Source organism: Cannabis sativa, chromosome 1, assembly GCF_029168945.1.
Source record: "Cannabis sativa cultivar Pink pepper isolate KNU-18-1 chromosome 1, ASM2916894v1, whole genome shotgun sequence".
Classification (NCBI taxonomy): domain Eukaryota; kingdom Viridiplantae; phylum Streptophyta; class Magnoliopsida; order Rosales; family Cannabaceae; genus Cannabis; species Cannabis sativa.
Window position 1 is genome coordinate 35,509,566 of NC_083601.1, and position 22,827 is coordinate 35,532,392.

Sequence of the window (22,827 nt, forward strand, 5' to 3'; positions counted from 1 at the left end):
ATAAGATGTCGTCTTTAGAAAGTATTACGCACTACCAGTAACTAATAATAGATATATATATAAAAAAAATATTTTAGACATTAGTATTCAATAAGAATATTCTATAAATGAAAGTGCAATCTTTTAAACTCATTCATATATTTCATGAATATTTAATGTGATTCATATCACTTTGTAAAAAGCAAAAAAGAATCATCACTAACAGTTAACACAATTAATTTCATTTGACATTTTTCCAACTATATCATATATTTTCTCATTCATCATCATCTTTTTCACAAACATCTAGATTGTTTTACTTTGTATGATTCTCTTTAACTACTTATAACGTTCAGATTCAACGAACTCAGTTGTCTACACTTAAAATGCTTTTACTATGATAGATCTAAAGCATTGAATTTTGTTAGTTTCATACAAAATCTGGTCTTTAATTTTATCAAAACATATTAAAATAATAACAATATAAAATACACTACTTCCAATCCTACCTAGCCACGCGTCCAATATATAAAATGTGGCTACTATCTCATAATATTGTTTGAAAAATAATAATTTTTAGATTTTAAAACTTTTTATTAAAATTTATTTTCAAAGATTGTTATGATAAAAAAATAAATTTAGATCTTTAAGACATTTTATGAAGATTTATTTCCAAAAATTGTTATGGTATAAGATATAAGTTTTAGATTTTAAGACTATTTATGAAGATCTATTTCCGAAAATTCTTATGGTGAATAAGTGTTGGATTTTTTTAACAAATAGGTTTTAGATTTTAAGGCTTTTAATGAAGATCTAAATTGTTATGGTGAGTGAATTAGTTTTAGATTTTTTTTTAACAAATAAGTTTTAGATTTTATTAAGATTTATTATTTCAAAAAAAAAAAAAAAAGCAGAAGGTAAATAAAATGAAAGAGGTTGGGAATGACACCCATAAAGCCGTGCTTAAACATTTGTCAACGAGTTTAGGACCTAATACTGTACTAGAGTTCTCCGACTCATTTTTCTATGCCCATTTTACCCCTACTTTGCCGTTGAGGCTACGCCTTGTCCTGAGAAGACCACAGTAGAAAAAGTAGCTTGACTTAGCTAACATACGCTTTATGCCGTACATATCACCACCGACTATACTACCCTTCTCCTTCCTTGAATTCTCAAATTCCCTCCAATGGCGGATCAACTGCGGACCTATGCCTATCTTCTCCTCTATATCGGCCTCTCCAGTGGTCAAATCTTTTTCAACAAGGTACTCACCACTTTTTCTTTCTCTCTTAGTTAGATCTACACTCTTGCCATTTCGCTTTTTCTTAAACCGTTGGGATTTGATTTTGTCTGTTTGTTCACAAAATGGCCACGAATTTCTGTTCTATTCACTAATTTTTGTGTCTTTGAGTTTCTTGTCTTTGCACTTTTGGAAAGTTGAGAGGAGAAGAATCTTAATGTGGGAGTCGTTTTTGAAGTGTTGTTTTGACTTTTTATTCTTCCATATGCTTAGCAAGAGCCAATTTATAGGGATGAAAGGGTTTTTGCTGTTGAAGGCATACTGCATTGGGTGATGACCACAAGCCCACTTCTGGCTCATATGAGTACAGTGTTGCTGATTAATTTGATTTTCAATGAAAACAATTATTGGCTTTACTTGGGAGCTTTCAATAAGTGTTCAAAACTGAATGGAAAAATTAAGCACAAAAAGTTGAATCTTCATAATGCAATTCCTGCTGTTAGATAGAGTACCTTAAAAATTAGATATATGTTTTGTACCAAAATATGAAAATTCTACACGTATGTTGTCTTGCATCAAGAACCATTTTGCAAATCTCCCCCTCCCCTTGTGTTGTGATAGTAGAAAGAATAGAAATATTTTTGTTTTTCCTACTGTTTGTTTTATTTTCACCTTTCATTGCTAGAGGAAACCTTCACCCTATGAAATTTTCTATTGTTGGAATTTCTACACTGAAATTGGAGTAGTATGAGAATTTGAAGTGTAGTATGCATCTTAAATTCTTAATCTTGGAATATATTAAGTGTATTCTAGGGGTAAGACTGCAATAAAGTAACAACCTCATCTTGTTAGCATTTGGACAGTACTACACTGCCATCCGTTTAATTTTTGAGTTATGACTAATTCATTATCGTTGTTATCGATGATTTTATTTCCATCTCGTTTTATTTGTTTTCGTAATCACAGGCCTGATATAGTTCCCTTTTCATCATTTAATTTTGAAATGCAGTGGGTTTTATCTTCTAAGGAAATAAACTTTCCGTATCCTCTTGGGTTGACTCTTCTTCACATGGTTTTCTCTTCAGTCTTATGTTTTATAGTCACCAAAGTTTTTAAGGTATTCAGTTGAGTTAATTTGTTATATTCATCTATGAGTCAAATCTTTACAATGCAACTGTTAATCTTCATCTACCATACCTCACAGATTATAAAGATTGAAGAAGGAATGACTCCGGAAGTGTAAGTGATGGGGAGATAGCTTTCCTCTTATCTATTATTTGTATTTGTTGTCCTTGTCCATTTATTGGTTTTCTTTTTCTTTTTTCTTTCTTAATGGTATTTGGCTATACTTTAGCGAAACATTATAAAAAAAAAAAAAGATGAGCTTATAGTGAGTATTAGTTAGGAAAATTTAGTTGGTATTGCTCAAGAAAAATTATCGATGATTCTCGATTACTTTTATGACAAATGTTCATTATGCTTTGACCTAGCAAGAGATTTGGTGTCCGCAAATTAAATGATTTAATTAGTACTTACGAGACTTCTTCAGTAAATTAGGCATACTAATATGTGGATCTGTAGAAATTTTAAATTATTTGTTCCTAGCAAGTCATATGTAGACTATCCTACTTCATTCTATTGCACATCACTCTTTAGGAAGTAGAATTACCTTTATAAATAAAAGTTATAATAAGAATGAAAAAACGAATTGTGTTACCTCAACGTATAGGGAAACAAGTTTCTTGCAAAAGAAGACTAAAAATTCTTCAAATTTTCTCTTGAGCAATAGAAGGTGTTTTTTGGGGGCTTAAATTTGCTTACAAATACTTAAACATTTTCCACTGCTACTGTTATTTTAATAATTGTGTTGGCTGGTGAAGAAATAGTCATTTTAATATATTTTATTTTTCTGTAATTTTTGTTATCATTGATGCAATCAAGCATGCCAATGTTTAACTTATTTCTTGATAATATTTATTAGCATTCAATTCCTGACCAAAGTTTTTATGTATAGCTATGCAACATCAGTTGTGCCAATTGGTGCAATGTTTGCAATGACTCTTTGGCTTGGGAACACTGCATATCTTTATATTTCTGTTGCTTTTGCACAAATGCTGAAGGCAATCAGTAAGTTTTGATATTCTTTTTAGCAGAAATTAAAAGTTCTGAATAATGTTTGTCAAAAGTAAAAGCTCTGAATATAGTACTATTTGTTATATTTATAACAAGATATATGACATATTTACCTCTATCCAGTGCCAGTAGCTGTATTTATTCTTGGAGTAGCGGCAGGACTTGAGGTGATGAGCTGCAGAATGCTATTGATCATGTCAGTGATAAGTCTTGGTGTTCTAGTGGCTTCAATTGGTGAAATACATATTAACTGGGTGGGAGTAGTTTACCAGATGGGAGGAGTTGTTGGAGAAGCTTTAAGGCTTATTTTCATGGAGATTTTTGTTAAAAGAAAGGGACTTAAGTTAAACCCCGTATCTGTCATGTACTATGTCAGTCCTTTCAGGTAATATCATTTTGTTCTTCTGCTTGTATCTAATCACATTTCTGGATGATTTACTTTCTACCTGTAAATACATATGCCTGTTGTGGACTAAATTGTTCTGCTATGTAGTGCTCTTTGCCTATTCATTCCTTGGATTTTTCTTGAAAAACCAAAGATGGATGCTAGCGGCACATGGAATTTTCCACCCTTGGTGTTAGCACTCAATTCTCTGTGTACTTTTGCCCTCAACTTATCAGTTTTCCTAGTGATTACGCATACAAGTGCTTTGACCATTCGAGTGGCTGGAGTTGTCAAGGATTGGGTTGTTGTCTTATTGTCTGCCCTTTTATTTGCTGATACAAAGCTGACATTGATAAATCTCTTGGGTTATGCCATTGGTACGTAAATGACAACTCATTCTTTCTATCTTTTGTTACTTGAATCACGCCATTGAATCCTATGAAAAGCCTTTGAAAGAATATTGAATTCAGGTCTATTTTAGTATGTTTGTCTGCTCACCATTATTGGCCTAAATCTCTTGTTTTTCTTCTTTTTTTGGTTGCCTTTCTTTCTCGGGAAAATTGGATAAACTTGGATTACAAGTAAGACTTGACTGTAATTATGTCCTGCACCAACTAACAGGGTGACCTCTCAAGATCCACCTAGTTTCAATTGTTTATTTTAGATAGTTATATTCTCATCTATTGCTTAACCAGTTAAGTTGGCTTACAACAGGAACAACTAGAAGAGTTATATCTATTTTCCTTCAACCCTTCTCTAATGCCCACATTATTTTCAAACACGCACATTCTCATATGTCTAAATTGTTTTCTGATTTTGAAGAAATGAAGCATTAGATTCTTCAGTAGCTTGACAATTTTTTTCACTTATATTTCCTTCCCTTGTCCCCTCCAGCCTTTTCTGATCTTGTTCATCAATCCTTAGAAATAAGCTTATAGACAATTATATGCTTTGTCAAAAGAAACTCTAGTGATATCATTGCTTTGTTAGATAAAAATTTGACTTTATCCTACTTAGGTTGCTTTGTTAGTGATATCATTTTATTGTGGAGTGATTTTGTTGATATCTCTTTCCAACACTGTCCTATAATTTCTAATGGTTCTGCACATCTGTTGGCAAAACTAGCAGTCTCCTTAGAGTTAGAGGGTAATTATGTTGGTGGTTTGACTACATAGACTGTATTTTGAACTCAATTCAGGCAGATGCAGTTGATCCATGATATTTTGAAACCAAGATTGATGTGTGCTAGAATGGTACTGTAACAAGATATTCATTATTGATATTCTTAATGCAGCCATAGCAGGCGTAGCAGCATATAACAACAGCAAGCTAAAAAAAGAAGCTACTGGACGTGGCACTGAAGCTACTGGACGCACAACTGATGATACAGAAAATGCTGCTGAGTCTGTACCACTGACCACATACTTGGATCCCAACAAGTAGCACTACATTAGGAGCAGTCTTTCAAGTTTAGGTATGTCTAACAAAATCCATTCTCACAAAGTACATGTTTTTATTCTATTAAGATCTGTTTCCATCCAAATAACTCCAGGCATCGTAGAACAATCCAATGAACTTTTGCTATATCTGCTTTTATGTTACAAAGTTAAAGGGGTAGCTCAAATAGTCAGGATATATGACATGTGATGTGATTTTGTCGTACAAGTCACAACTTCGAGTTCTCTACTATGCATTGCAAAAAATAAAAGAAATATTTTGTTTACATTTTCATCTGATAATATGTGGGTACAGGGTGCTGTTAAAATTTAATTTAGCGAGCATTTATGTGTTTTAATTGATGGTTGCAGTCTGCTCTTACCATGGGCCGTTGTTGCTGTGGCAAGGATCAGAAACAGATCGAAGTGTAAAGATATGAAGTTTTTTAATTTGACACAAAAATTAATTTTCATAAGCCAATGCACTTCCATTCATTGATAATTTATTTGTAAAGCAATATATCGGATCACAGTCATCATGTACTAATTACTTTGTCAGAAAATTTTGAATCAATAAATTTTTTTAAGCTTTTTCCCAGAACTTGTTGGTAACTTGTATATTGAGAGTTGTAAGGTCTGAACTTCAACTTGGTCGGCAGCCATGTCACAAACAAATTGATCATTTTTAGCAAATTACTATTGCAAAGTGTGACTCTGTAGCACATGTGATTCATTTTAATGTTCTGACAAAATAAGAATTTTGAAATTCTTTTTCATTGTTTTATAGTCTCTAAATATTATAAAGTCCTCTTTTAAAGTTAGACTCAGAATTGATAATAAATCAAAATGCTTGACGTGTCAGCAATTTAAGAATAACGATCCTAGCCAATCCATGTGTTGTGTCATTTCCAATTTTTTTGTTATGTTTAAGCTGCAACTTGTCGTACATAGTAGTGTAAAGTGACAGTTACACTTACAATGAAAATATTATCAGGAATATTGCCCAGAATACCATTCATGGGATTGATAGTACTATGTGGAGTTGCCACACATTGATCAAGACTAAACATAGCCAACAGTACCACTTTCTTACAACTTCCGGTACCAAACTAGATCATTTGGCATTTTCCCAACGACCAAATAAAGCCTCTCAACCTCAGTTACAAAATATAATTAACTTTGAAAGAGTAAATAACTATTTTTTAGTATTGACCCACTCAACTATGGTTATTTGTACGGCTATATCATCTTTAAATAAGTAGTTATGTTGGAAGGACAGATAAGTTGTTAGTGAACAAATTATCTAGAATTGAGATTAGATAAGGTAATGATTTGACTTAATGGGGGACACAACATTTAAGTAGTCACTTTGAATTTATGAGAGTAACATCAAAGATTGTTTTTTTTATTATTATTAAATCCATATTTTCTATTTATTATTTCTTCAAATTTAAAATTTTAGAGATTTTTTTGTACTAAAAATTACAAAAGAACAAATCTTCTAAAAAGATGTTCATCTTTTCCCATAAAATAAATAAATAAATGTCATTATGATAAAACAACACGGTATACATTCCCAATAGGGGATTTATAACAAGAAAAAAAAAAGAAATGAATAAAAAAAATTGAGTGAATCGTCACCAAATCTAGCAAAGAAGAAAAGGAAAGGAGATTTGGGATTTGGTATTATTTCTATTCTTCTTTCATCTCATCTTATTAACATGCACCAATACATTTTTATTAATTTTGGTATTTAAAATAATTTTTTATATAAATTTTTTCTCATGAATATAATTATTTAAGATATTTAATAAAATTTTAAAAATTTTAACAAAATTTAACACAGTTCAATCAGTATTTTATTTATATTTACTTTTTAAATTCTCAAGTTCATATTATTGTTATTTAAAATATTTTCAATTTTAAAAAAATTAAACACATTGAAAATAAAATTAAAATAATATTTTATTTTATATGCATCTAAAATAAATTTCGTACCCTATTTTTTATATTATATATTTTTACAGTGTAGGCTTCATCTTCAATAATAAACCTAAACGGAACCCTCTGCAAATTGTGTAATAATAATATCAATATTATTAAAAGGGTTATTAAAAATCTAAATAATCCCAATTCCTGGAAGCCTGAAGAGAGAAATAGAGAGAGGCAAACTTATTTCTCAATCATCTATTTTTCTTTTTATTATTATTTTTAACAAATTTGTATTTTTTGGCCGTGGGTACGAAGAAAGAAGGCGCTAAATAATAGTAAGAGTAAGAGAAGCAGAGAGGGAAGAAAAAAGAGAAAGGGAAAGGAAAAGAGGGGAAGTGGGGGCGCGTCATGCGATTGAGGTGGTGGCGGCGGTGGCTGTCGTGGCGGTCAGGGAGTGGAAGCATCAAAACGACGGCGTGCGATGCGGCATCGCTATCAACGGGAGGTCATCGTTGATGGGCCTGCAATTGCAAATGAGTTGGCAGCCGAGTTTACTGAGTCAGAAACGCAAGACCGGTCCTCCATTAGGGTTAAAGAACCTCGGTAATTCTTGCTACCTCAATAGCGTTCTCCAGTGTCTCACCTATACGCCTCCTCTTGCCAATTTCTGCCTCCGCAAACAGCATTCTTCTCTCTGTAAGTTTTTTTTTTTTGGGTGCCCTAGGTTTAATTTTAATTTCTTCCATTGCTGATTCTTGATTTGTTGGTGTAATTTTTACTCAGGTGATTCAAAGGACGCCGACCGGAAACGCGACTGCCCTTTTTGCATTATAGAGAAGCGGATAGTTAGGTCTTTGAGCGTCGATCTCTCCCTCGATGCGCCCATGAAGATTCAGAACTGTCTTCGGATTTTTTCGGAGCACTTCCGCGGCGGCCGCCAGGAAGACGCTCATGAGTTTCTCCGCTATGTCATTGACGCCTGTCACAATACATGCCTCCGCCTCAAAAAGCTGCGGCGGATCGGTGGTAGTGGCAGCGGTGGTTCTTCGGTTGTGAAGGAGATATTTGGGGGTGCCTTGCAGAGCCAGGTGAAGTGCATTTCCTGTGGCACTGAGTCCAATAAGGTTGATGAGATAATGGATATTAGCCTTGATGTTCTGCATAGTAATTCTCTCAAAGATGCCTTGCAAAGGTTCTTTCAGCCTGAGATTTTGGATGGTAACAATAAATACAGATGCGAGAGGTACGGTTTGTACCTGTATTACTATGCATATATATATACGCACTTATGTATATTTACATTCTTCCATTTATACTTTTGTGGGGCTTATTTTCTGATCGAGGATGTTATGCTTGTATGTATAGTTGCAAGAAATTGGTACCAGCAAGGAAGCAAATGTCAATTCGTCAAGCCCCAAATATTCTTGTCATCCAACTCAAGGTGGACATATGGTTTTTTGGACTATTATGTTTTTCTTAATGATGCTATTTTTATTGTTGCGGTTTGTAAATTTACCTCATTGGTTTCACATTTTGTTTTTCGTTTTTAGAGATTTGAGGGCATTTTTGGTGGGAAGATTGATAAGTCCATTGCATTTGAAGATGTTTTGGTGCTTTCAAGCTTCATGTGTAAAGCAAGCCAGGTATGTTAAGTTGTAGATTCAATGAACCTGGGTTTTTATTTTAGAATTGTGGTTATATGATTTATAATATCACATTGAACTAGGTCAGTAACTCCATGCAAGTCTGTCAGGATATAAGTTTCGTAATTGTGAATTGAAAGTAGAAAAGTTATCGGGAATATAATATGACATATTACTGAATTGTTTATCATACCATAATCCTTTGATATTACTAAGGCAGCAGCCGCTCTACGCTTAGTTAATATTAGATGGAGGCAACCAGCCACTTAAAATAATCTTTACTTGGAAGCAGTTCGTCGGATGGCCTTTTTTTTCCTTTCCTGCATTACTTTATGTTTGTAATCTTCCAAACCCCGCATCCAGTTGAACACTTAAAGGCTAAACCTGGGTGCTTTTGTTTTCAAAGTAAATAACATAGCTGGAAGCTATGCTAATTACCATTTGTGGTTAAGAAATGCACAAAAGACCTGCAACAGAACTCCTCTATTATGCATACTGCAGTTTCTTGCTGATTCAAGTAGAGTACTTCAATCCGATACCCTATTTCTCAGTCATCTATATCCTGACAATGGAAAAGAAACTTCCACCGCTGCCCCTGCTGCTGCAAACCTTTCTGTGCTCATGAGCTTGAATAAAGCAATAGGTCTATTATGATATGAGCTTCTGAAATTCTGGAAATTATCACATTGATTCTTCAAAAGCTCCTCCCCTTATTCAGTAATCCTTCTAAAAATCAGACTCTTTATATACTTTCAATCAACCTAGGCCATCAAAGCTACCATAGAAAGAAGAGATGTGTAAGCATAGATTTTATAAGTGAGAGTGACCCATACACAACTTCCTTAGAATGCAAACTGCTACAACTTATGAACTTTATGTCCTAGGGATTGTTACTCCAAGGAAAATCTCCACAGCAATTTACATAATAAAGTTAAATTTCACAGCAAAATATGACTGATACCGAATCTTATGAATCTTGTGTTGGAACTCTCTGCTCTACTAATAGTGTCATAATGTTGTGGGAGGAATCAATTAGCACAAAAACATCTGAAGTACACCAGGCTAACAGGATAGCATATCTCCGAACAAGTAACATTATAAAATGTTTTTCTGTATGATGAGATTCTTTGCAAGTAATGAGATAAAAAAGTTTATTTAAGGAAGGATTGTGTATCAGTTGGATGTAGGAATAGGCTGCTTGAAGCTAGCTCAAATGGTTGGGTGTGTGAGTGTGTTTGGAAGGGGTAAGGGCTTTCAATCCCTATTTTATAATAAAAAAAATACGTATTGGATGTATGAATAGCATTTGTCGTTTTAAATTTCAGACTTCATTTTATTTGTCTGTATTGTTGTAAGAACATTTTGTTTTTCAAATCTCTGTATTTGGACTATAGTTCTGTGACATTGGTGTTTTGTTTTGTTTTGTTTTAGTCAGTAATTTTTGTAGATTTGTTTTGTCTACTTGAACTGAATTATTTTTTCTCTTCTCATGTGCAGGATCCACGACCTGAGTATAAGCTTTTCGGTACTATTGTTCATTCAGGCTTTTCACCTGAGTCTGGACATTATTATGCATATATTAAGGTATATAATGCTCTTTTGAATTTGTAAATATGTATGGAGAAAGCATGTCAGCTCACCATACTTTGTCCCTTGTTCTCCTAACTTTTGTAGGATGCAATGGGTCGGTGGTATTGTTGCAATGATTCATATGTATCACTTTCCACTGTTCAAGAGGTGCTGTCAGAAAAGGTTTATGTTCTCTTCTTTTCTCGTACCAGCCAAAGATCAGAATCTGTTAGCTCTTCCCTTGCTGACACTGTTTTGAATGGGGTAAAATCCCAAGACTGCAATGGTCACGAAGCATCTAAAAGTCTGAAGTCAGCTATTCCTCTCAAGGGAATGCATGCAAAGACATGTGAAGAATCTTCTCGAATGGATATGTTAGCTGTTTCTAAGGCTGATAAAGTGGGTTCCAGCCCACATATTAAGTTCAACATTAATGGAAGTTCTATTTCCAAAGGACCCTCTTTAATCAGTAATGGGAAAATTTCCAAGAATGGGTCTATGGGAAGTAATGGGGATGCAAAAAAGACCATTTGTTTGGAGAAAGTAGAGAAGGCTAAGTCAATATCATTAAATAAAAATGGTTTAAACAGCAATGGGAAAGCTAATGGCATTGCCAGTAAAGATGGCTTAGCATCTGTTTGCACAGAAGTATGTGGTAATCCTCATACTAAAGAGCTGGAGATTAGTGAGAATGTTACAAGAGACGAGTTAAAAACAAGACCAGATCACCAGGGTTTGGTTAATGGTGGTGCTAAGGTGCCTAGTTCCAAAAGAAAATATGGGGAGGATTCTTGCATTTTATTAGCAAAGGATGCTCAATCTCGGAAGAAAGTTGAAGATTTGAAAGTAGTGTAAGTATACACCCCTTCACTGAAATGTTTCTGACTCTTGAACTGGCTTCCTTAACTGGTTTTTTCTTGCTCAAATACTCACACTAAATACTACTGTGAAAGATGCTTTTCTTTCTAATTTATACTCACGTCACTTAAAAGATCAAGCATCAATCATTTCACTGATCATCCTTGAGGGGTAAAAAAACAATTTATAAGGCATCTTTCCTTCATTAATATTATCTTTTAAAAAAATTATTATGTCATTTTCTATTTTTAGACATAAACTACATTAAATCTGTGAATAAAATCTAACTTTTCTAATTGATGATTTTTAGGCAAGTATGAGTTAGACGAGTTTGCTATCAAAATATAAGTCGTTTTGCTCTTATTTTCTTGGATCATGATTTTATCATGTTTGTCTTCTAAACTTGAGACGTTGCTGATGTTTGTAAAAGGAGGGAATAACATTATAGATTGAATAATTTCTAGTTAATGGAGAACTATTGGTCCCATTCATGCCATAATTATTTATCAATTCAAAGTAATTTGGTTAAGGTGCTTAGTCCATTGCTGTTGCTGCTTCATTCTGGAAATCTTTTTTGTTGTGTGTGTTTTAGTGGTTCTTTCTGTTATATGTATGTAGTATTTTCTGCAGAATTTGTGATTCGTTTACGTTGGTTTTTGGTAATACATCATGTCTTGTGACATGTTCTGAGAAGAGTCAAGATGCAGTTTCATGATGATTACTATGTCTATTGAGTAAATCCCTTTGATGAATGCGTGTGGACCTTTTCTGTTCTGTAGCATTGAAAACAATTGGCTTTTTTACTCCCGTTTTTCTGTCTAAAGCATTTTAAACAATTGGTTTACTTGTGTTCGTTTGCTTATTTAACACCTTTTACCCCATCAATTTCATCAGCCTTGCGAAAGAAGCTTCTTCAGTTTTGCGATCATGCGGTTGGTCCGAGAAAGTTTATAGTTTCATGAGTTCAGAGAAGAGGTTACGTACAAAAGAAGCTGGAACAACTTCATTAACTGACAATGAGTTAAGGTATAGTTTAGCTTCTTGTTGTTTCCTATTTACATACAAACTTGGTTAGTGTTTATCAATTATGTAGTAGTTGCACATAGATTTAAAATTTTGGTATTTTTTATATTAGTGCAGTGTTGTGTGGTTTAAGCCGCAATTAAATTCAAAATTGCAAACCACATCGCACCGCCCGGTTTGGCAAAAATGCAAAACACAACTGTACCGCAAAGTATTTCAAACCGCATATTTTATGTGGTATGGTACAATGCGAGCGGTTTATGCGGTGTGGGCTGTTTGATAAATACTCATGTAACATTGATACAGGTCATGAATTTTGTTGTGGTATTTCTTATTAGTTGTAAATATCTTTTTTTATTTTATAATTGCTCAAAATGTGAAAGGTAATACAATTTTTTGTTTTTTAAACGTTTCTTAGAAATTTATATTTATTGCGCTTCTAACTGTTTTGGGAGGCACATTAGAAACTGTTTTGGGAGGATGAAAAACTTTGTATTACAGAAAATTTCCCGTGAAAGAAATAACTCGCTGTGCTATTTTGACACAGTTGGTAGAGATATTTGTACTTGACCCCTTTGTGTATCATAACAGATTCATAGAATTTGGGGATTTAAGGTCAAGCTTGTGTGTCGTAATGCACCTTTTATTGCTCCTTTCTTAAATTTTATTTGTTTTAGTTTTTGATTTGGTCTAGAGGCTGCATATAGCCCAATGTGACAGTACATTTTGTCCGTCATAGATTTTACTTGCTATATATGGGAGAGAGAAAATAGAGAAGAAGAAGCTGAATCAGTCGTTCTATTTACAAATTGCAAATATATGCTGCAAAATCACGTTGTATGCCAATAATTAATAATTTTCATCATTGGATACTTAGCTCAAAAGTATTCAAGTACTTTGACATCTAGTTATAATTTTTAGCAAATGTCTCAGATTTGAACTGTGAAATCTGTCACTGAGGTTGGATTTAGTTTTCGATCTATTCTTTGTATTGATCAACAAAGTCTAATCCATTTGTGCACTGTCATAACTCAGGAAGCTGTTGATTGTGGATGCGAAATCCAAGTTTCTTTCACAAATACCAGAGTCTTTGAAAGAAGATCTCATCAAACGCCTCCAATTGTTTAGCCAAGAAAAATGACTAGTAGGCAGAGGTAGGTAGGTTTTTTGTTTAACTCTGAATTTACTATGTTGTAAACCATGATTATCTTAAGTGGAATGCCGAGGCGAATGACATGATGACATTTGTTTATTTATATGCAGCAGGGTGCAGAGTGCTGACATCAATTTCTTGAGCCTGGGAGAGGCTTTGGTGTATAATGTAGAGTGGGGGGGTTATATGGTAAGTTTGGGATAATGAACTCTTTTAGAAGAGGAGGCAAAGAAAGCCTTTAGTTGCTTGGCCTTGTCAAATCAGATCGAGATGGAAAGCTGTTTCCAAAGATTTTTGTTATTCTCCTTTGAGGCTGTGCAGTATGTAATGGCAGAGGATGTGAGTCAGGAATTTAATTCATTATGTACGATATATCTTCTTTTTGGCATTTATTATATCTTATTCTTAGCCTACAATCTAAAATTTTGTGGATATATTACCAAATTTCTTTTTCTTCAATATGGATGGCCGTAGTTATTATTGAAAATTTGAAAAAATATTAAATATATGTATGCTAAATTGAGCTTACTTTACTAGAAAACTGGCCCCGGTCTCCTGAATCCGTATGTTTTTTTATGATGATATAATTTATTGTTTATGTTAAAATAGTCCAAATTCATAAGAATAAAGAAATGTTCAAAATCTAATGGATCCTGTAATTCTTACTCAATGTAATCGGTAAAATTTACACCACTTGTTACGGTAAGTAATATCTTATTTCATGAATGATCTTATTTTTAAAATTTTGTTTAGTATAAGTAAATATAAATAAAATCATTATTACTGATATGGAGTTGGATTTGCTGATAATTATTGGCCATTCGTAATAAAATCACAACCAAAATACATGGTAAAAGAAAGTGTTTTTTTTTTTTTCGGGGCTGAATAAAGTAAAAGAAAATGTTATATTAATTTCACATCCTATTGATTATATTGAATTTTGAAGTCAAGTAATAATTACATATAATTTTTATTTTCGTGTTCTATAAATGAGTAATTAATAATTACATACAAAAGAAAAAAATATTAAAAAATATTAAAAGATATCAATAGTCTTTAGTACTTTTTAAGGCATTATATTCTTATAGTATTAGATCTCATATAATTCAATATAATTAAGAGTTGGTATGGGACACCAAAGTACTTAACACTTTTATGAGATGACGTCTTATAATTAGTTAGCAACTTAGCAGTTCTTTATAATTTTTATTGAATTAAAATAAGTGAGATTTGATATTAAATTATATCAATAGCGAGATTACACTTGCTAGGCATTATGGGTACTTTTTAACATTTCTCAATGTAATTATTTTTATAAAATATCGATAACCAATTGTAAGTTACTGAATTGTGCATAAAAAATAACATTAATTATCCAAAATAGTAATATATGTCAAATCTCCAATCTATATATTTATATAATCATTTTGTTAGGGAATGTGAGTTGGCTTCTCGTAGTTAAATAAAGGGTAATTAGCGACAAAAGTACCTAAAGTTTTATGTTTGTAAGTAGCATAAACCCAATATTTATTTTTAGCGGCATAAGTACCCAATGTTTATAAACTGTAATTTTTCTCTAATTTTGTCAGTACAGACTCTATTATTGTTTTAAGCTGGGCACATATAAGGCCTAAATTCTTGATCATTAGGTCTAGATAGGAATATGTAGTGTCAGTTACTTCCAAATGTTCTTTTAATAAATTTTGTATTGACAAAACTGAAAGAAAATTACAGTTTTACAAATATTGAGTACTTATGCTGCTAAAAATAAACATTGGGTTTATGACGCTTAAAAACATAAAACTTAAAACTTTAGGTACTTATGCCGCTATTTATTCTTAAATACATACCCCAAATTTTATAATTACACTGAATTAGATTCCATTCTAATTATCTATTAGTTTTTCAAACCATCTTTGGAATTTCTTAAAAATTAAATATACTTTTCAATGATAAATTTACCAAATTCATAATAAATGAGTATGATTTATAATTTATTTTGGCAATGACTAATAACATTTCAATTATTTTTAGGGCCCGTTTAATACAGCTTTTGAACAAGCTAAAAATTACTTTTTAAAAAGCTGTAATAAAAATGTGTAAGTAATAGTTTTTCAATTTTTTTTTTTTGAGAAATTATAAAACTAGAACTGTTCCAACCTAATTTTTAGAAAATATTGAAAGACTATACTAATTTTTTTTTTGTACTAAAACTATATTTACTTATTTATTATATATTACAAAGTACGGTGGAGATACCTTCTCCTTTTGGCCTTCAGGTGGCGGTTTGTCGTTCTCTTTTGGCCGAGTTGCCGTTAGTCTCAATTAATTTTGTTAAACGTTCTGTAAACAAAGCTGCACATTGTCTTGCTCGTAGCTCTTGTTTGTATCCAGATCGTATTTTTAGTGAGGATGATGTTCCTCCTGCTTTTCTTTCTATTGTAATGGTTGAATCTTCTTATTAATAAAGTTACCATTTTCCTTCAAAAAAAAAAATAAAATAAAATAAAATATTTAAAATGAATAATTATTAAATCTCTTATTTTTTAAGAAAATAATTTATATTTTATTTTAATAAAATATTGGATAAAATGAATTTTTACATATTTATGAATATAATAAACTAGATAATTATTATCTTTATAATAGGTCTTAATAACTCAGAGTATTTTAAAATTTAGGGTGATTCTACAATGCACTCCCTTAAAAAAGATGTACTGATGCACCCTTGACTTGTTTCAGCATTTAGAAGAATTTTTTAGTCTAATTTTTTTTCATATTCATGTACGTTATAGCTATTTATAAAGGTAATCTACAAAATTTTGAGAAATTCAGAATAATTTACAATATAGAAAATAATGTTCAAACAGTCTATTTTACATGTGTATAAAATAAAATAGTCATGCATGCAACACACTGTTTGAACGTATTTTTCGGCGTGTTAAACTTTTCCAAATTGTTTAAAATTTTGCAGGATATCTTAAATAACTATAATGTATATGCCACGAGAAAAAATTTGACTAAAAATTATTTCAAGTGCTAAAACAGATAAGGATATATCAATATATCCATTTTGAAAGAGTGCATTGTAGAATTCCCCTAAAAAATATAATTTACCAACTAAATTTTTTTCAAACTAGCCCTTAAACTTAAACTGAACTAAAATCGACATTTAAAAAAAAATATATTATTATTTATTTTCGATTTGATATATATAATAAAGTGTAAATAATAGTGAAAAAAAAAAAAAGTAGAATCTCAGCTTACGAGTGATTAGGCTTACGCAATTCGCTCGAGTGAAAAAGAGGAGAGAGAGAGAGAGGCAGATTTGAGGTCAGGACTGAGTGAGGAGGAGGACGAGACGAGACCTTCTTTTCTTTTTCTCTTTTATTCCTAATTTCCCTCCAAACCAAATCACCAATCCCTAATATCAATTACAAATATGGTACTCTCACTTTTTTCTTTTCTGATTTTCTCTCAAAGTCTGCAACTTTTGGTTTTTGATTTTTGATTGTTTTTTTTTTTCAGTTGTTCTTCTCCTACTTTAAGGAGTTGGTGGGTAGAGAAGTCACTGTGGAGCTCAAGAACGATCTCGCCATTAAAGGAACTCTTCACTCAGTCGATCAGTACCTTAACATCAAGCTCGAGAACACTAGGGTTGTCGATCAAGACAAGTACCCTCACATGGTATTTATTTTCTTTTCTTCTTCTGAATTTTAGGGTTTAGGGTTTTGCGTTCTTTGTGCCTTTCCTAACGAATAAACTGTCAAGTCATACCCTTTTGACTGCTCTCACCTTGACTTTGATAAACAATAACGTGAAAATTTAATGTTTCTGCTCCCGAAAGCTTGCTTTAGCTAGCTCCCTGTGGAGAAATATTGAGCTTCCTTGAACTTAGATATAGACTCAGAAATGAGATATTAATTACCAACACACCTTTGGTTTTGAATGTGTTTTATGCAAGTGTATATTTTGCTATGCTCTCTTGAGTGGTTTATCTTATTAAATCATTGCAGGGTTATTCCATTTTTTCTTAGTTGTATTGCATCACAAATTATAGTGTCCATGGGCACTTTGATGTGTAATGAAAACTGTATTTTGTTGACATTGTCTTATACTATACTAGAGAAAGTGTAATTCTTGGGTTCATTTAGATAGACTAGGCCTTCAAGTCCCTAAAAAATCAAGTGTCTGACTATCAGCGGTGCGAGGCAGGGAGAAAAGAACTTATGATTCATAGTTTTCTTTTAGAAAAAAAGCTTCTTTTTTTTCAATTTGTTTATTTTATAATGTAGCTCACGTAAAATATGAATCTAGCTTAGTCTAATATGGTTTAGATATTTTGTTAGTAGCTTTTCAGTCATGTAAAGACTTGCATAGTGTTTTGCTATGCATTATTCTGTAGCAATATAGTTTCACAAGAATTTTGGGCTTAATTATCTAAGTAGATTAGCTAGCATGGTAACTTTGGTTCTACTAATATTTTTATTCTATCTTTCGTTGTTTTACGCATTTCTGGATTGTAAAAAGTTTGGTTGCAATAACCTTTATAATGATCTTACATCTGAATTGAATTCTCTTATGTATGGTGGCAGTGTACCTTTCCAATTTAACAGACTATTTTTATTTATGGTTTCAGCTTTCGGTGAGGAATTGTTTCATTAGAGGTTCAGTTGTGAGATATGTTCAACTACCCCCTGAAGGAGTTGATGTCGAATTACTTCATGATGCCACCAGAAGGGAAGCACGAGGCGGCTAAACCTCAATGATAATTCAGTTTAGACTCTGTTTGTCAGACCTTTGTAGGGTTAAGCATATTTTTGGAAAATTGAACTCAAAAACTAGAACTTCTCGATATATATGTTATTTTTATCTCAATCATTTCTTGTATTTAACTGTGAGTAACTACCTTGATGACCAGAGTGGTTCTTCCTTTTTGACTGCTTCCTACCCTACTTCATAACTGGGAATGTGTCATTGCAGTTTTGATGCTCTGTCACGTGTACGGTGATCGCATCACCAATTGATCAATATGACTCACTTTTTTACCTCTCTATTATTCTTTTTTTTTTGGAAGTTAGATTTAAGACCATTGCTTTATGGTGGTTGCTAGACCATTGCTTTATGTGTATGTTGCATCAAATTATTGTAGTCCAGTATTAAGTATTAGGCTAATTAGTAATTTTTTTCCCCGAACTTTGACATATACTAAATCATGCTCCTTGAATTTTTTTTGCCGTTGAAAATTTCCCTTGAACTATTGAGATTGTTAAATTTAAGGACTTTTGTCTAATTTCATTCAATTTTACTGTTTTAAGTACTAAATCATGCTCCTCAGATTTTGATATTTAACAAATCATGCTCTTCAAATTTTTATATGTATTAAATCATGCCCCTGAACTTTCATCCATCATGTTAGAATTTTTTTACTAAAATTAGATAAAAGTCTTTAAATTTAACAATCTTAATAGTTCGGGGGGATTTTTTAACGGCCAAAAAAGTTCAGGGGGCATGATTTAGTACATGTCAAAGTTCGGAAGGGAAAAATTGCTAATTAGCCTAAGTATTATATTATAGTAGAGGATTCACACAAGGCTCACGTTAATCCATAAGTCTCCTACCTTGTACCTACTTATACTGGCACTAACTAGAATGTCAAAAATGGTATTTGGAAAATTGTTGGCAAATCCATTCTCACTTTTTTTTTCTCTATCCAATACAAGCTCTTCAAAGGCAATGATCCTTAATCCTTGTTTCCATACTTATTAATGCACCTGTATAACAGGAAGAATTTCAACTTGGCGATCTTTAACCAGATGACCGTTTAGAAAAAGCACATTTAGCACTTTACATTTCTTCTCTTTCAACTCCAATGGACAATTATTACTAGTAACGAGACTAACGAGCTCAACTTGCATCAAATCTTGGTAGCTTATTCCTTTAACCAACTCTGATAAACTGACTTGGTTTTAAAATTCGACTATTTCCGGTGCAAGTTCACATGGATTCATTCTTGTAAGATAAAGAAATCACTTGTTAATCATTTAAGCAAAAATGGACTGAAATCAAGCATCCCATGACGCGCATACTTCTTTCTTTGGTATTCAAAGAAAAAATTAATCATTTATGAAATCCAGTTACAAATCTATGAATTCCAGCAAAGTCTGGGACTATCTTTACACTACAAAAACTCTCTCCAGCTTCATTTGCCATGTACTCAACAAGGTATTTGCATTGCTCCTCACCATTTGTCTGCAAACACAAAGCAAGGTAAATACTTAATATGTAGCTATGCTTCCTATATTCATTTATTTATGCTTATGCTTCCTATATTCATTTATTTATGCTTGCCTTTTTCTGTGTTAAGGGAATATAAAGAGCTCAACAATGCAATACCAGGCTACAGAATTGAAAATTATCATAACAAGGCAATCTGCCAAGAAATCTTCATGTACAATATTGATTTATATAACAAAAACATAGAATAATCAGCTACATAACCATTGCTTAATTACTTTTACTGTTGAACATGTTCATTGTTCAGTTTCACAACTGAATGTACTATATATAAGGAAGATGGAACATGATTGACATACCTATTCTATAATTATATGAAAAGAAAAAATATGTGAAGTTAAAAATAAATTTTTAACAAAAGATAATATGCAGCTAATATAGGTATGTTAGGCATTTGACTTTGGCAGAACTTAAGGTGTTATTTTTATAAATGGAGATTAAATACCTCAAAAGCAAAAAATCCACCAGGTTTTAACATAGAGGCAGCCCCATTGCAGAGATGTAAGAGATCATCCATGCCACTAATACCACCATCCAGTGCAGTTCTTGGCTCATGCCTACCAACTTCAGCTTGTAGCCCAGAAATATGGCTACTTGGAATGTATGGTGGATTGCTTATAATACCTGCAAGCTCTCCTTCCACATCCTTCAATGGTTCAAACCAAGATCCTTGTCTTAATTCAATAACATCCTGATTGCCACGTTAAAGTTAGGTGGATCATGTACAAGTATCAAAGAACAATGAAATGCGTTCATAATTTGAAGCCTATAATACTTATGTTTAGAGTATTTATTCTTAACTAACTCATTATATGTTTGCAACATCAAAAGATGACAAGAAAGGATTAAAGTTTGATGGAAAAGGGAAAGAGCAGCATGTATAAACATACCAACACACTAACAAATAACAATGTTTTAATCTATATTTCACTGAAAATGATGAAAAACCTGAGAGGCACTGAATGGAAATCTGTACTTGAATGCTCATGGAAAAATAATCAATCTAGCAGAAAACTAACCTGCAAATCATACCTCTGCACATTAAAAGCAGCCACAGCTAGTGCTAAAGGGCTCATGTCTGTAGCAATGACTCTTCCCCAACCCTTCAAAATATTCCCAATTCCAACAGCAATGGCACCACTTCCAGTCCCCAAATCAACCCACAATCCCTCTCTCAATCCTTCATTACCTGAAACTACATCACCCACCAAATCAACAATCTTTTCAGTCTCAGGCCTCGGAATCAAAACTCCATCTTCAACGCACAACACCAAGTCCCTCCAATGCTCACATCCAACAATGTACTGGAAAGGCCTCCTTTCTTCAATCCTCTGCTTCCATAGTCTGTAAAGGTCTTCCAGGCTCACCCTTAACCCAACACTTGTCTGAAAGTTTTCACTATGAATTTGGGAAGCTATTAACCTTTCTTCAGTGGCATCTTCCATAAGCCACTTGAGCTCTCTGCACAAAAGGCTGGAGTCCGGACCATTATCTAAATCCACAAATGCAGTTCCCACAGAGGAAGCAAGACTTTTGGCCCATTGGTGCCATTTTTGCAGGTCAGACAAGGTAGCAGAGTGTATAGGTGGCCTTAGAAAGAGTGGAGTTTGGGGTTTTGGCGTGGTGGGTGGTGATGATTTTAGAGAAAAACAGCAAACAGTTTTGTGAAAATTACGAATAAGACTGGGTTTCATCAACACCGAGAATTTTGGGGCCACAAAATTGTATGAGAAACTTAGTTTCATGGCTATACTAATACTATTGCTAGGAATATTAAAAATAAGAAAAGTATCTAAATTTTTCTTCTAATTCCCATCCTTGAAGAAGATAAGCTCAACCCAGCTCCACTTTTTTACCCATAAACTCAAGATTGACACCCTTCTGAGAACATAAAACTGAAAATGAAATCACAGTGAATAATCACATATCCCTCTAAAATAATTTTAAACAATATAAAGCTTTGTAAAACGCTAAAGGGAATTCCAACTCACATGCCTAGAAACAGAAACAAATTCTAATTCCTTTAAATTTGTTATCATTCTCGGCCAAACTCTGCTCTAGTCAAGTCTTTTTTGACATGTGTTAGAGTGTTTTACAGAGGTTTTTAAAACTTGGATTGAAAAAATTTATCCATCACTTTTAATATATTTTGACACATATTATTACTCCTTTCCTTCTGTAAAAATGAAGACACGGCCAAAAATGAAGCGCGGCCACAAGGCAGCGAAGATGGTTGGGTTGGGCAGCAAATGCCCCCCAAAAAGTTATTTTTAGAGGCACCTAATACCACTATAATAACTCGTTTGATATGAGATTTAGTTTGATAGGAATGAAAATGTCAAATTAAATTAAATTTTAATGATTAAAGGTTTGTACTTCTAAGTGTATTTTAATTTTTAAATTAAAATAGTAGTAATCTTAATTCTCTCCAACACTTGAATTACATATTTCATTTAAGACTATTTTCTCTAACCCTACTTTTTCTAACTCAAACTCATATAACAAACACACTCTATTAAATAGTGTTTGGTTAGAAAGAGTAAAAACATAATTATAATAAAAATGACATTTCAATACTTTAAAATAAAATAAAAATTGTATTTTTTTTTTATTTTATTCTTTTCCATTACTTCCACCCAAACGACATTTAGAAAGTGTTAAGCACTATATGTTCGTTTTTACATTTTTCTTTTTCAACAATTTATTCAACTTTTGTAAAATAATATACATCTCAATAGACCTTTCAAAAATAAAATTATTAAATTTAGAAGTGTGAGAAATTAGATTTTGTGTTTACTTCTCATATTCAGACCACATCAATATTTTCTTACTAATTTTACTTGCCACCAAGCCACACGATTACTGATTAGTTACTACTTACTTGCCGTATCCGCAATTATGTAGGTACTTAATTATTTTGAAATATTTTATTATTGTGCCTAATTTTGCTAACTATTTACCATACCATGTTATTTTCATACAAATCATCTCGTAGTTGCGTGATAAATTGATAATCATATCTATTGCTCGATTTTATTTCAAGACTAAGTTGTTTAAACTAACACAAAATCGTATATTTATTTTTAACTGACTTGTAAACGAAATTACCAGTTGATATATTGATGATGTAATAATTTCAACAAACTACAAACAATCGAAAAAGATGAGTATTATGTCTT

General features: G+C 32.5%; 4 protein-coding genes across 7 annotated transcripts; 3 read left to right on the top strand and 1 right to left on the bottom strand.

The window, feature by feature from the left end:
* Window positions 1-920: 920 nt before the first annotated feature.
* On the top strand, window positions 921-5,774 carry LOC115708119 (probable sugar phosphate/phosphate translocator At3g14410). The gene is made up of 8 exons (XM_030636315.2): window positions 921-1,243; window positions 2,229-2,336; window positions 2,424-2,458; window positions 3,234-3,346; window positions 3,476-3,737; window positions 3,846-4,114; window positions 5,032-5,211; window positions 5,546-5,774. The coding sequence occupies exons 1-7, from the start codon at window positions 1,166-1,168 to the stop codon at window positions 5,178-5,180; spliced, it is 1,014 nt and encodes a 337-aa protein (XP_030492175.1). The 5' UTR covers window positions 921-1,165; the 3' UTR covers window positions 5,181-5,211; window positions 5,546-5,774.
* A 1,441-nt stretch (window positions 5,775-7,215) lies between these two features.
* On the top strand, window positions 7,216-13,810 carry LOC115706311 (ubiquitin carboxyl-terminal hydrolase 25). 4 transcript variants are annotated; one of them, XM_030633912.2, is made up of 9 exons: window positions 7,216-7,801; window positions 7,889-8,348; window positions 8,471-8,546; window positions 8,656-8,748; window positions 10,246-10,332; window positions 10,423-11,168; window positions 12,070-12,201; window positions 13,234-13,356; window positions 13,462-13,810. In XM_030633912.2, the coding sequence occupies exons 1-8, from the start codon at window positions 7,621-7,623 to the stop codon at window positions 13,337-13,339; spliced, it is 1,881 nt and encodes a 626-aa protein (XP_030489772.2). In that variant the 5' UTR covers window positions 7,216-7,620; the 3' UTR covers window positions 13,340-13,356; window positions 13,462-13,810. The 4 variants fall into 4 exon arrangements, with proteins under 4 accessions (XP_030489772.2, XP_030489777.2, XP_030489776.2 ...); XM_030633917.2 differs by having other exon boundaries at window positions 13,465-13,810; XM_030633916.2 differs by having other exon boundaries at window positions 13,234-13,352.
* Window positions 13,811-16,596: 2,786 nt separating this feature from the next.
* Window positions 16,597-18,407, top strand: LOC115708245 (sm-like protein LSM2). The gene is made up of 3 exons (XM_030636465.2): window positions 16,597-16,796; window positions 16,880-17,038; window positions 17,991-18,407. The coding sequence occupies exons 1-3, from the start codon at window positions 16,794-16,796 to the stop codon at window positions 18,108-18,110; spliced, it is 282 nt and encodes a 93-aa protein (XP_030492325.1). The 5' UTR covers window positions 16,597-16,793; the 3' UTR covers window positions 18,111-18,407.
* A 999-nt stretch (window positions 18,408-19,406) lies between these two features.
* On the bottom strand, window positions 19,407-21,900 carry LOC115703593 (uncharacterized). Its single transcript, XM_030630824.2, has 4 exons — window positions 21,640-21,900; window positions 20,668-21,543; window positions 20,094-20,339; window positions 19,407-19,603 (listed from the first exon to the last, which is right to left on the bottom strand). The coding sequence occupies exons 2-4, from the start codon at window positions 21,391-21,393 to the stop codon at window positions 19,472-19,474; spliced, it is 1,104 nt and encodes a 367-aa protein (XP_030486684.1). The 5' UTR covers window positions 21,394-21,543; window positions 21,640-21,900; the 3' UTR covers window positions 19,407-19,471.
* Between the last annotated feature and the right edge of the window lie 927 nt (window positions 21,901-22,827).